Source organism: Crocuta crocuta, unplaced genomic scaffold, assembly GCF_008692635.1.
Source record: "Crocuta crocuta isolate KB4526 unplaced genomic scaffold, BGI_CrCroc_1.0 scaffold32, whole genome shotgun sequence".
In the NCBI taxonomy this organism is placed as follows: domain Eukaryota; kingdom Metazoa; phylum Chordata; class Mammalia; order Carnivora; family Hyaenidae; genus Crocuta; species Crocuta crocuta.
Window position 1 is genome coordinate 1,026,972 of NW_027529424.1, and position 13,638 is coordinate 1,040,609.

At 38.3% G+C, this 13,638-nt stretch overlaps 1 protein-coding gene across 6 annotated transcripts in view; it reads right to left on the minus strand.

The window, feature by feature from the left end:
- The window catches only part of SUV39H2 (SUV39H2 histone lysine methyltransferase), a 28,736-nt gene that overhangs the window by 11,511 nt on the left and 3,587 nt on the right, over nt 1-13,638 (minus strand). For 5 of the 6 annotated variants that reach the window (XM_077758450.1, XM_077758449.1, XM_077758452.1 and 2 more), the window contains one exon: nt 1,415-2,080. In XM_077758450.1, the coding sequence (XP_077614576.1) occupies nt 1,415-2,077 (663 nt within the window). In that variant the 5' untranslated portion in view covers nt 2,078-2,080. The remainder of the gene's footprint in view (nt 1-1,414; nt 2,081-13,638) is intronic. The other variant, XM_077758454.1, reaches the window with a different exon arrangement.

The window sequence follows — 13,638 nt, forward strand, 5'->3', positions numbered from 1 at the left end:
ACTGTCTAAAAATCTAAGGGTCAAAACAAGGCTGCAGTTTAATCTCAGAATTCTAGATGAATATAGATTAATTATATGTGACCTAATTCCATATAACTTTTACATTTTTTAAAAAATGTTTATTCATTTTTTGAGAGAGAAAGAGCAAGGGTGAGCGCATGTGCACACACAAGCAGGGAAGGGGCAAAGAGAGGAAGAAAGAATCTGAAGCAGGCTCCAGGCTATCAGCACAGAGCCTGACACAGGGCTTGAACCCACTAATTGGGAGATCACAACCTGAGCCAAAGTCAGATGCTTAACCAATGGAGCCACCCAGGCACCCCTCCACATAACTTCTAAAATGTTAGATTTGACACCCTGCAATAGGCGGTCACACCTGTATTTTTTTAGTCGCAGCTTAATATACCACTCAGTTTGAGGAAGTGTAGACAGCAGCAAAGTGCACTAATTTTGGAGCCTTGGTTTTGAATCCTGGCTCCTCTTCACTACAGTGGATCTTGCTGAATTTCTCTGTGCCTGTATCCTCATCGATAAGAAAGGAGAGAGCACTGCTACCTCAGAGTTACTCAAAGGATTAATGAGTTAAAACATGAGGTGCTTAGAATAGTATGTGATACATGGTAAATAAAATACTATTTTCTGTACATATACATTATACATATAAAAAGAAATTTGCTTGGGGGTGAATGGGTCACTCATTTGACTGTGTATCTTGATTTCAGCTGGGGTCATGTTCTCAGGGTTGTGGAATTGAGCCCCACATCGGGCTCTGCGCTGAGCGTGGAGCCTGTCTGGTTTCTCTCTCTATCCCCCCGGTTGCGTACTCTCTCTAAAAAATACAAATGAAAAAATAAGTACATAAATTTGCTCAGTCATTGGTAATTTAGAGAACAGTCTCTAGCTGAGCTACAAAGAATTTGATTTTTTTAATGGATGCAATAAAACGGTTTTATATAATGTACTTCACAACACTTAGAAAACATTGGTCAGCTCTACAGTGCCTCTCATGTTCACACAGTATTGACTTCTGCCAACTACAGTTAACTATATTTAATCAAATGGATGAATTACAATCTAAAAGTTTCAAAGTCTGCATGTGTTTAGATCTGATTTTCTTCTTAGAACTTTTATGTCATACTAGCTGCCATATTTTACATATGCCAGTTTCAATGACTACAAATGGGTGTTTGTTGAAAGAGGACTATTTCATTTGCCATTCTATGTATTTTTTTTGTTCATATACAAGTTTATATCTCTAACTATGCCCATGAAACCTTTCTCTGAAGCTGGAAATGTCTACATACCTACAAATAATAATATAAATAGGTACCAATATTTGTTACTGCTGTAAAACGTTAACTTTTCAAAAAGCGTCCACCTCTCACACACAGTATCTGTTGTAAGTTGAACATACCTCCCCAACATATTCCATGACAAAACTCATTCTTTTAATCTTCACAAGGGTTTTTACACCCCAGCCACAGCCATTGCTAGTTCGAAAGATGCAAAGTGAATACTGGGTGCCTTTTTGTACAATCCTATTGGGACAATCGGGTCCACACTGACACCTCGAGTTGCATTCATAAATGGGGGTACCAGGAGGGATTTTAATTTGTTGGTTTTTATTATAAGCCAAAAGAACTCCAGCTTCAGCAGGACAACATTTCTCAAAGAAGCAATCCGTACACGAACAACCAAAGGTAGCTTCATTGACTAAGCTGATTCCAGGAGCTGGTTTGTATTCATTAATGTAGTAGAAGTCTGAAGGTGGGCCCTCTAAGTCAACAGTATTTTCAACAAATATCATTCCTTTATGATTCTTCCTTCTGTTGAGTTCGTCTTGCCATCTCTGCAGAGCTAGCCTCTGTTTAGCCTTCTTTACAATGTATTCAGCAATGGCAGGTTTCAAAGCTTTGTTATTGTCTTTTATTGCTTTGCCTTTCTTTACCTGAGATAAATAATTATGCTTGTCATTAGAAAACTGCTGGAGGAGTAATGGGCACTTGAGATTTTGCAAAGGTTCCCAAGTATTTGTAGAATCTGGCCATCCTTTCCATTTTACAAGATAATATTCCATATCCTTAAAATATAAAAGAAAAATAAAATTAGATGACAGTCCCAATTAAAATAATTTAGTATCATAAAGAGTTAAGGCAGCTGTTATTATTCTTAATAAAGTTCAGAATATAGTAAGAGTCAGAAGTTTCTAGATGAACTACAAAACATAAAAATATAAAACCATTTTTTCTTTGCATCACATAAAATATGTAGAGAATTTAGTTCTGGCACAGTATGTATCAGCATAGGTAAAAACAAAAGTACTGAAACTCATGAATGTTTTACTAAACAGTGATTGTTAAACCAAAAATGTATTTATTTTGGTCATAGAAACAGGGAATCTTCAAACTAACAATTTATGACCTACGTTAATGCTTTACTTGGCCGGCACTGAAGTAGGCATCGCCTGAGGTAGGTAATTTTAATATTTAATATTTTACACTGGATAGAAGGCAAGTTATCTAATGATAGAAGGCAAGTTCTATTTCTCAATATCATGGGCACACATCCCTTCAGTGTTCTAGGGACACGATGTCCAATATAGTCATTCCTAGCTGCATGTAGCAATTGAGCACCTGAAATGTGGTGGGCCCAAAATGAGATGGGCTTTAAGTATAATACACAATGAATTACAAACATTAAACACACATTCAAAAATGTAAGACATTTCTTCACATGCGACAAATACTGATTACATACTGAAATATTTTGGTTTTATTAGATTAAATATACTTTTTTAAAGATTTATTTATTTATATTTATAGTAATCTTTATGGCCAATGTGGGGCTCAAACTCACAATCTTGAGATCAAGAGTCCTATGCTCTACGGCCTGAGCCAGCCAGGTGCCCAGGCTCACTTGTTTCATTTTACTTGTTTAATGTGGTTACTAGAAAATTTTAAATTACATATATATAGCTTATATGGTTTTTACTGGAAATCACGATTCCAGAGAATTCTTACCTTATTTAGACTCACCCATGAATGGATTAGGTAGCAGGCACTGAAGCCACCAAAGATCAAATATTTTGATTTATCCCTCAGAATGCTGTTGTGGCCACCGTGGTACCAAAATTTTGCCTTCTTACCCCAGTGATTTGACTATATTTTCTTTCCTTAAAATCGGGAAGTGCCGTGTTAAGTTTCTCTTTAAAAAGGTACTCAAGTGTGAATGACTGAAAAAAAAAAAAATTCTAGGGGCGCCTGGTGGCTCAGTCGGTTAAGCATCCAACTCTTGATTCAGCTCAGGCTATGATCCCAGGGTTTTGGGATCAAGCCTCGCATCTGGCTCCATGCCCAAAATAGAGCCTGCTCGAGAATCTCTCTCACTTTGCCCTTCCCCAACTTGCGGGCTCTCACGCACTCTCTCTCAAAAGTAAAACAAACAAACAAAAATTCTAAAGTCCTTTAATTTTTTTCTTTGTCCTCTGGAATAACCTATGTCCACACTCTAAACTATGAAAGTGATTAAACTGCATTCTCCAGTTTTTAGTCATTTTAAAGTATAGATATGGATTAAAAACTTAATTGGAATATATCTGCTTTCCTTGAAATTTTTAACAAAGTTTTTATTATAAAGTAAGGATGCACATGACAGTTGTTTCACTATCCATAATTTATTAATGCCAAATAACCTGGACGGTCTAGGAAATGTTGCTGAGGCACCACCTGGGGTGAGGAGCACTGAGGCAGCTTCGCTGAAGCAAGTGACTTAGCCAGTGAGTAAGTGTATTCTCTCCCGAGTCATCTCAATGCTTTACCATATTCTACTCAATAAGCAATACTGCTTGTGAATTGAAAGAACTTTCGTTCTTACGAAAATGGTAAAATATGCTCTACCTGCTTAAAAATGTGGTTAGAGTGTGAGGATATGCACCAAAACTGTACTTTCATGGACATACATATTGTGATTTCAGGGAAAAAAGAAAAGCTTAGACATGTATTTAAGTGTTAGTCAAACCGGCTAAGTTTAAGACAGATTTCTCCCTCCTGTCAGGTAACTTTTACAATGTAGGATTTATGTTAGCAGATCTCTGTTCGACAATAATGGGATCCACATGGTAGTAACTAACATATCTATTCTGCTTATAATTAGCAAAGCTTTTCATTTTTCTGACTCCAGAATAAAGCAATGCAACCCTGGTCCTCTTTTTTTTCCCCTACACTTTTTCCTACCATAACACTGGAAGTTGTCAGCAAATAATGAAAGAAACAGTAATACAGGCTTCGAAAGTAATATATCGTATGATAATGAGCAGGATGCAATTAGTGACTAAGTTTTGTATGTTAATCACATTGGTACCTACTTAATCTATAGATAGTAAAGATGTTTATAAAACATGAGTGCCTTTGGCAAATAGTCCAGAAACAGTAGTAATATTTCTACTTTGTAGACTTATTTTTATAAGTATATTTTACTTTTTAATCCAAAAAAGCTATTTCTATTTAGAAAAACAAATTTAATTCAATACCTTAAAGTTCCAAATAAAAGCCCAAAAGTTCATAAGCCTCATATATTATATCAGTATCTTATTCTGGCAAGCAATCAACTCTTGATTACCCATAGAAATGGAGTACGGTTGTAAAAATGATATATAAATCACTCCTGTATAATTTAGAATGCATCATATGAATTTTTTCTTAAAGACATTTTCCCCCACTATGTTTGGCTTAGGTTAAATTCATTCAAGTATGTTAGTATTTAAAATAAGTCTGTGAAAGTNAGGTAGTGCTAGCCTTTAGGAGTAAAATCTCACTGGGAAAAGAAGTCAATAATACATAAAGTAAGTAGCAGTGCAAGGCAGTAATATTTTAAATGCCAAAACAAGACAATAATTACCACTAGAATATAAAGAGGGAAATCAATATAGTCAGAAAAGAGCACAGAGCAAACAGAACTAAACTGTGAAAGACTGATAGGATTTGTTGGGTAGGGAGCAGGGCAGGCAGGATGAAAAACACCAGCAAAAGCTTGGAGCTAAGATTTGTATGAAGTACCCAGAAAGCAGTGAAGAGATGGATTTGGCTAGCTTTAAAGTTTAGAATACAGAAGTGAGAGATTAAACTGTAATGGCAAGAGCAAATTTTAGCCTTGAATATTTGATGGAGGCATTTGAACTTTTTTGTAGGCCAATAGTTTTTACAATTCTTAGAAAACATGGTGTTTCTGTGGGGAGCTTCATTACATACAAATACACTGGATTCCATCTTGTTTCTTAGGAACAATGTGCCAGTCTTCTAAATGCCAAGCCAATGACTCGACAGCCCTCATGTTACTTGACTTAGGCTTTGATACATTTCTCTCTTCACTACTGTTCCTCTTCTGTCTTCTTTTTCTAATAAGACTACTGTCCCCACCCATCACTTAGTGCAAATACTTGCAGCTCTGTCCTTGGCCCCTTTTCACACTAAGTGTTTATCCCTTTTGAAAATCTGAAGAAAGTTATGGACCTTCCCCTAATAAAATCACATATACAATATTTTGGATAACTGAAGATATTTGGATTCCAGATTAAGGTTAAGAATCCTTGCTCTACATGTTCTCTCGGCAACCTCATCACTACAACAGTTTTAATTACATGCTAATGACTTCCGAAATTTTACCTCCACCTCCATATAGCCAACAGCCTAATGGATGCCCAACAGCTTCTTAAATCCATCTATTCCCATGAAACTGTCCTTCCAAAATGGATTTTTTTTCTTTTCCTCATCAAGGGTAATCTTACCATCTACCCAGTCACACAAGTTGCAAACCAGGAGCTCAATCTGGATTCTTCTCAATCCATCATCAAGTTTCTTCACATACTTGTTCCTATCCATCTCTTTACCTAGCTCTAGTTACCTAAGGCCTTGAGTTCTTGCTAGGACTATTATCTTAATCTCCTAACTGGTTTCCCTGCCTCCAGACTGCACAACATCCCAATTTATCTTTACTAAAGTCAAGTTTTCTTACAAAAATAAGAAATCCACAATACCAGTCACTCTGTCACTTTCTTCCTTCCAAGTTTTAATGGCTCCTCCACGGCCTCAAGAATGAAGTTCACACTTCCTATTATAGCAAAGAAGATCATTCTTGATGGAGTCCCTGATACCTCGCTGACACAGTCGTCCATTATAACCCCATTCACACACTACCCTCTAGCCGTACTCAACTGGTGCTAGGACTTGAACATGCCAGTCCTCTTCACCCCTTTCTGCTTTGTTCACAAAGTTTTGATTACAATGGCCTCTTCCATTTCCATAATGAACTTATTTTGGTTTCATTCTTTATGTGTAGAAAAACCTACTCATCTTTAGAAGTCAGCTCAAATGTCCCTCTGCCCATGAAGCCTTTCCTTCCTCTCTTGCCCAAGGAGAACCGATCACTGCCAATCAATCCCCTTGTGTTCCCATTTCTTCCTTGTAGCCACAGAACCAAGGACAATTATTTGCTGTATCTTAAGCTTTAATTGTTTCTGAATGCGTAACAAAAAACAGGACTATCGACATGTATGCAATATAAAAAAAACAAAACACAACAGTAACTACATATGAATCTTTAAAATAAAGAAATAAAAGCTGGTAAATTTAATCTAGACAGTAATTTGTGGTTTTTCAGTATTTGTTCTGTCATCACTATCTATAGTCAATAAGCGGTAGCAAGCACAAAAACTTTAAAAATGTGTATGTGGGAGGACAAAACCCAAAAGCTATCTTCCCATTAGCTACTTTCTCCTGCAAGTTTTGAAATCACTGTATTTAATATTAGGGGTAGAATAGCCTGAGTCTAATTATGAAAACACTAGTGTCCCATGGAAACTCACTGGATTTTCATGTCAGTAACTGACCAAGTAGCAACTGAGACCTAGGTTAGTGGCCCAAGATGACATGACCCTGGAAAAGTCCTGTCTTGGAGCTCTGTTTTCCTGAACTCTAAAATATGGGTTTTAGTCAAATTATTTCTATGCTATTCCCATTCTTAACAAACCAATCTAAGTGACTCAATCTTGTAGGAATATTAACTTAATGCTCAATGTGGAAAATTCTATCAGTATGTGCCATGCAGTGTGGTAGTGGTTCTTGAGCCACAGAACTACCTAGATACTTTGTCGTCAAAGCTTTGGTAATAGTTCCTTCTTAATCTATGCTTGCTGAGGGAGAGGCCTTACCAATGTGCAGGTGGGTTCTGAAATCTTCACGGATGAGCTAAGTATGTTAACAAAGAGTATATGGTTTTGTCCGAAATTTTTCTGTAACAAAGGGTAACATGGCAAGAGCATGGTGTGGCAAATGCGCTATTACTATGTGCTGAACTGGATCCTGACACGAACTCATAATAGTTACAGACCTGTTGTTCCTCCAGTGAGCATTCATTCCGTTTCCCCCAGCCGCCTACTGCAGCACTCCTCCACCTTGTTCAAGGTCACTATCTGAATACCTCCCTCATCATTTCCAGTAGCAACACACCTCTCTGGTCCTAATGCAGAGAAAACAGAAACTCTCTCATTTGCACTCTCCCCTGGCCACGTCGCTAGAGAAAAGGCAAAAGGCGATGCAGATACAAGAGAAGAGATGCACTTCCTCCATCAGTTACCCCACCTCTCGCCCCCGTCTTCAGTTTCTCCCTCTACTTGTTCTCACCAGCATTTAAACCTCCTGCAGTTTGTTTTTTTAAACTTCCCTGTGCATTTTTAAAAGCAAAATGAAACTAAACCTCCTTTGAGATACAAATACTAGAATATGTAAGGACTCTCAAAAACATGTGATACATTACTAGCTGAGAGAAGGGAGACTAAGGTCACAAGTGCGGAAGATTTCAGTATGAGAACATTCAACTTTTATAATATCCAGTTTTCAAAATCACATGCATATACTACCTATTGCGATTTAATGAAAGACAAAGTTGTAAACACCCTTAAAACCTACACAGCTCTTTATCCCTTCCTTCAAAGCTAGAATTCTTTAGCGCTGTCCATACTGCTTGATCCTACTTTCTCACCTCCAGTTTATTCTTTAATTCATTCTATTTGGGCTTCTATCCACGCACAGACACTGCTCTGAGGGCATCAACGACCCCTGCTCAGTCCAGTAAGTACTTTCTGGTTCTTCTTTGACTCACTGGTCTCTTCTCTATTTTGCTTACATTAACTCTTCCTTTAGGCTTCATGATCCATTCTTCTGGTTTCCCTCCTACCTTTCTTGCCAGTTTGTCTCAGTTTCTTTGATAGCTCTTCCCATGAAACTCCCCTACTCCCCAACTACTCCTCAATCCTTGTTCTCTTCTCAAATTTTCCTTTGTTTGAATTACTGCAATCCCCTCTAACCACTTTCAAACCGTTCATGGCACAACAGCCAGAATACTACCTTCGACACATTCATTGCATCAAGTCACTCCCCAGCTCAAAACTACTCAATGTTTCTCTATTGTCCCTAAGTCCAAATTCTTTTCTTGGGCTGTAGGGAGATGTACTTTCCAGTTCCTACCCATCCTTCTAGCCTTCTTTCCATCTCTCTTGCTGACTATTTTCCACTCACACTTTCTATTCCTTGAAGAAGTTAGGCTCTCTTCTCCCTAAAGACTTTTTCCTATTTATCTTTTCATCCTTTAGCAATGAGTTTAAACACCATTCCTCATGGACAGCTGCCTAGTTTCTCTGTAAGTTAGACCCTTCCATTACATCAGGACTTAACTCAGCTATAAGTATGTCATACATTTAAGGGTTTTCTGCCCTCACTGAAAGGTAAACTCCACGTAACAGGGATCATACCTCTGTGTCATTCACTGCTGAGATCCCTAGTGTCTAGCATATGACATGGTAGTTGGCAAGAAATAGCTGCTGAATTAACCAGTGGGTAACCATATCCATTCCCAGAGCTTCAAATGCCATCCTTGTGCTAATTATTTCAAGATCCATGTTTCCAGTTCTCCCGCCAGACTTGGGGCCACATTTCCAACTATCTACTGATCATCTTCAATGTTTTCAACCTTCTTCTCCAAAACCAATCTAGCCTTCTTATCCTAATCCTCCTATATTTCTGGGTTTTAGTAAGCAGTATTATCTACACCACAAGTCAGAAACCCATGTTTTCATAGGTGTGGATCCCACACTGCTGGATCCCTACCCAATCCTCTGACCACTCAACCAGACTTGTACATTTTATAACAATGATAATTAAAAAATTATCTATTTCTCTTCATCTTCATTATTACTACTTTGGTTTAAGCACCATCATTTCTTGCCTAGATTACTGCAACAGCTTTTCAGAATGTTTAAGGGTGTGTGTCATTCCCCTTCTATGTTCCTCACTGCAGAAAGTTCTCTGAATTACATATCTGATTGTATCCCTCTTTTTAAAACCTTTCATATGAATCCCCATTGCTGTAGAATTCTGAAAGTTCCTTCACTCATCTCTCATTCTTTCCCAATCCCAATCCCATATTCTAGCACTCCATTCTCTGTACAAAAACCATGAGTTATAGTACCTGTCTTTTCAGGCCCCAGTGGGATATCCCTTCTGGGAAGCCTTCTATGGCCTAGCCTAAGTGCACCTCCCAAAGATAGGTAATAAAGTCTGCCACTGCACTTATCCTATATTGCAATGGTTTACTTGTCAATCTTTCTAGGAGGCTGTGAGTTCCTCAAGATGAGATATAGTTTCTGATTAATCTTTTTTTTTTCCCCAGTGCCTAATATAGTACCTGACACACGGAAGAAACTCAAATATTTACTGAGGCCACAGAAAGATGATATATGAGCTATTAGTCAACAGACTACTGCCATAATCTAAGCATGAAACTAAGAGGGTCTAGTCTACTGGTGATTTGAGGAGTGGAGAAATCACTAATGTAAAAGCCAGTTCAATTCATTAGCCACTAACTTAATACCCACTGTGTACTAGAGACTACAGTAAGACACAAATAATTGACAGTTTAGCACAGAAGGTATGAAACCAAGCCATAACACGTGTCAAGTTGTAGAATAACAAAAGGAACAGTGCTTTCTAAGTCCTGAATATAAAGCAATTAATTTTAGGGACATGGCGGAAGGCTCAGTGATAGGTGGTAACCTTTCAGCTGAATCCTGTAGGCCAGAGAGAATTTTGTCAAGGAGAGAAGGGAAACAACAGTATTCCAAAGAGGGAACAAGATGAGAACAGCAAAAGGGCACAAGGGTGCATAATGTGTTCAAGGAACTAGAATATAAGCTATGTTCCCGATGCTTAGAAGAGTGCCCAGCTCCTAGTAGGTGCTCAGTAAATCTTACCTAAATCAAAGAGTTTATGAGTATTCCAGTGTGGACAGAAAGCGTGCTATGTGACAAGAGATGAAACTGGAAGGGTTGTTGGTGGACAGATAATAAAGAACCTTAGTTCCAAGGGTCTCGGCTTAGATTCGTAGACAAGCCATTAAAAGGTCTAAAGCAAAGCCCTAACTAAAACAACCAGAACTGTGTTTCAGAAAAACTCTTCATGGCTTTGTAGAATATGGCATTCAAACAGCGTCTCTGATGAGCTAAATGCAGGGGTACACGCAAGGACAGGGTCATAAGATCTTTTTACTCGCTGTGAACATGAGTGGGGAGAGAGGAGAGAGAACAAAAGGTAGAGGTATGCTGAAATAATACTAACTTATAGATTAAATAATTTGTGCTAGAAAGGAGAAGAAATGGGGGATGTTAAGTGGGGTGGTGAGGACCTAAGTGTGTAAGTAAGGTTGCTTATTACAAAACAAAAAAAACCAAAAGGATTGATGAGAAGGACAAAGAAGAAACTGAAGTGCAAAAACTATCCAAAATCTAACCACAACACTCAGAGTCCTGTATAACAATAATGGTAGCTCCTTCAATCTAAGTACAGATCCCTAGGTAACTAGTCTGTGAAAAGTACAGGTGAACAGGAAAAGACAGAGAGAGAGAGTACAATCTAATGACCTACTAGAGGGTAGGTAGGAGGGAAGAATTAAAAATGTATAAAACTATAAGGTTAGGTAACTGGAAGTATTTGGGTTTTGTTAATCTAGATAGGGAGCCCGAGCTCAGGGTACAGATTTGAGGGAGGAAAGTTGGTACAGTTTTGAATATGCTGAATGTGGGTACCTGTACAGTGTCCACTTTGAAACTAAGTCCATAAAGAGGTCAATGCCTCACAAAGATATGGGAGTCATGAGTCAAACCGATAGAAGTAGAAAGCACTGGGAAAGAGGTCATCTACAGAGCCACTTCAAGGTGAGAAGAGGGCCAAAGAGAGAGCTGTGGAGATTATCTACATTTCAGAGAAAGGACAGGCAAGAGACAACAAGGAAATTCAGAAATAGTAAGAAAAATAGGTGGAAAAAGAAGTGGAGACAGAGGTGAACAACAATGACAGAAAACACTTCTCCAATATGAACGTCATAGGTCAGTCTCTGTTGTATTTATCTACATCAACTCATTTAATGCTAATCATAACCCTATGAAATGGGTACCATAACTATCCTCCTTTTATAGGTGAAGAAACGGAAAGACAGGGAGGCTAAGTAACTTGTTAAAGGTCACTCAACTAACAAATAAGTAGAGCCAGAGTGTGAACCTAGGCAGTCTCTCCACGGGTAAGAGAATTTCAAAGAAAGGAAGGCCAACAGTATTAGATTTTGCTAAGAAGGAAAGTAAGATTTGAGGTCCTGATATTGGCAATTAGGTGGTCACTGACAGGGGCATAAATAAGAATAAAGTGTGTTAAAAAAGTTGAGAAGTGAGGACACAACTCCCAGGAGAAAATATTTACAAACTGTGTCTCTCATGAGGGACTATCTGGCATACGTAAAGACCTATGACAACTCAATAATTAAAAAAACTAACTCAATTTTTTAAAATGGGCAAAGGTTCTGAATAGACAGCTCTCCAAAGATATACTAATGACTAATGATGTTCAATATCATTAGACATGAGAGAAATGCAAATCAAAATCCCAAGGAGGTACCACTTCATACTCACTCGGACGGCAACAATCAAAAGGGTCAGATAATAACATATGCTGGTGAGGAGGTAGAGAAATTCAAACGCTTATAACATTGCTAGTTGGTATATAAAATGGTGCTGTCCCTCTGGAAAAGTTTGGGAGTTCCTCAAATGGTTAATCACAGAGAAACTACATGACTCAACAATTCAACTCCTAGGTATATATCCAAGAGAGATGAAAACACGTCCACGCAAAAAACTCTATACGAATGTTCATAACAGTATTATTTATAACACCCAAACAAAAAACAACCAAAATGTCTAAGTGATCAACAGACAAATGAAAAGTGATATAGTCCTATAATGGAATATTTGGCACTAAAAAGGAATGATGTATTGATACACGTTACAACACGGACAAACCTTGAAAACACCATGCCAAGTTAAAGAAACCAATTACAAAGAACCACATACATACTGTAAGGTTCTATGTACACGAATTGCCCAAATAGGTAATCTACAGAGACAGAAAGCAGATGAGTGATGGGCTAGGGCTAGTGGGGGAAGGAGACTGGGGAGGTTTAGGGAGTGACGGCTGAGCAGTGCGGAGTTCCTTTGCAGGGTAATGAAAATGTGCAACCATCACCACAGTCAACTTCAGAAGAACCTTGAGAGCACGCTAAAAGCTCTGAATCATATACTTTAGATGAATGAATCGAATGGTATGTGAATTACTTCTCAACAAAGCTGTTTTTTAAAAGTTAATGGAAAATGAAGTAGAAGCAAAGACAGAAAATGCTTGAGTAGGAACACAAGGTCGAAGAGAGGTTGAGGAAGACCTGAATAGGTTTTACTGACTGAGAGAAGTCAGTGGAAAAAGAGCTTAATAAGAGGGAAGGGGGGTGGGGGGTGGGGGGGAGAACACAAAAAACATCACAGATTAAGCAAAGTCCTAAAGGGGATGGAGAGGACTAAAAAAGGAAAAACAGCAAGAGTAAAGTTACAGAGAACTTGTGTGAAGCTAAGCTGAGAGTTCATACTTGCAGGATCCTATTTTTCACTGAAGTGAAAGATTAACTGAGGTAGAAGAGGTCTGCGGCTGAATATCAAGGTGAAGGATAGATTAAGAAGTCCAGAAAAGTTACAAAAGTTGGCGAAACTGCTGACAAGAAAAGGAAAAGAAAGCAACAGATAAAAAGCTTTAGAAGAACAGAGTGGAGTGAGACTAGAAATAACCCTTACTGGCACCAATACGTGTGATTAGAGGATACTCTTGGCTAGATTGGTCAGACCACCATTTAAACAGGGAGATGGAAGACAACTGGGCTGTTTTTGGGTTGAAAGGTTGCTGAGAATACAGGTAAAATGCTTGATCATAAAATCCCACTGAGTGGGAAAGGCAGTTATATGAAAAGATGGTGGATGCTGCAAAGGAAGAATTGGATTTAATGACTGAATAGACATGGAAGATGGAGGAGAAGGATTCCCAATGCATTTGTCTGGAAGAACTGACAAATGACCAAAGAAGAGTTCTTCTACAGGGGGGTAGGCTACTCTGTAGAAAAATGAATTACTCAAAACTATACTGTAAGGTTTAGACTGAAGAAGGTTCTTAGGAAAACAGCCCTGTCATTTTAGAGAAATAGGAATCAAGTGAGGCCCACAGA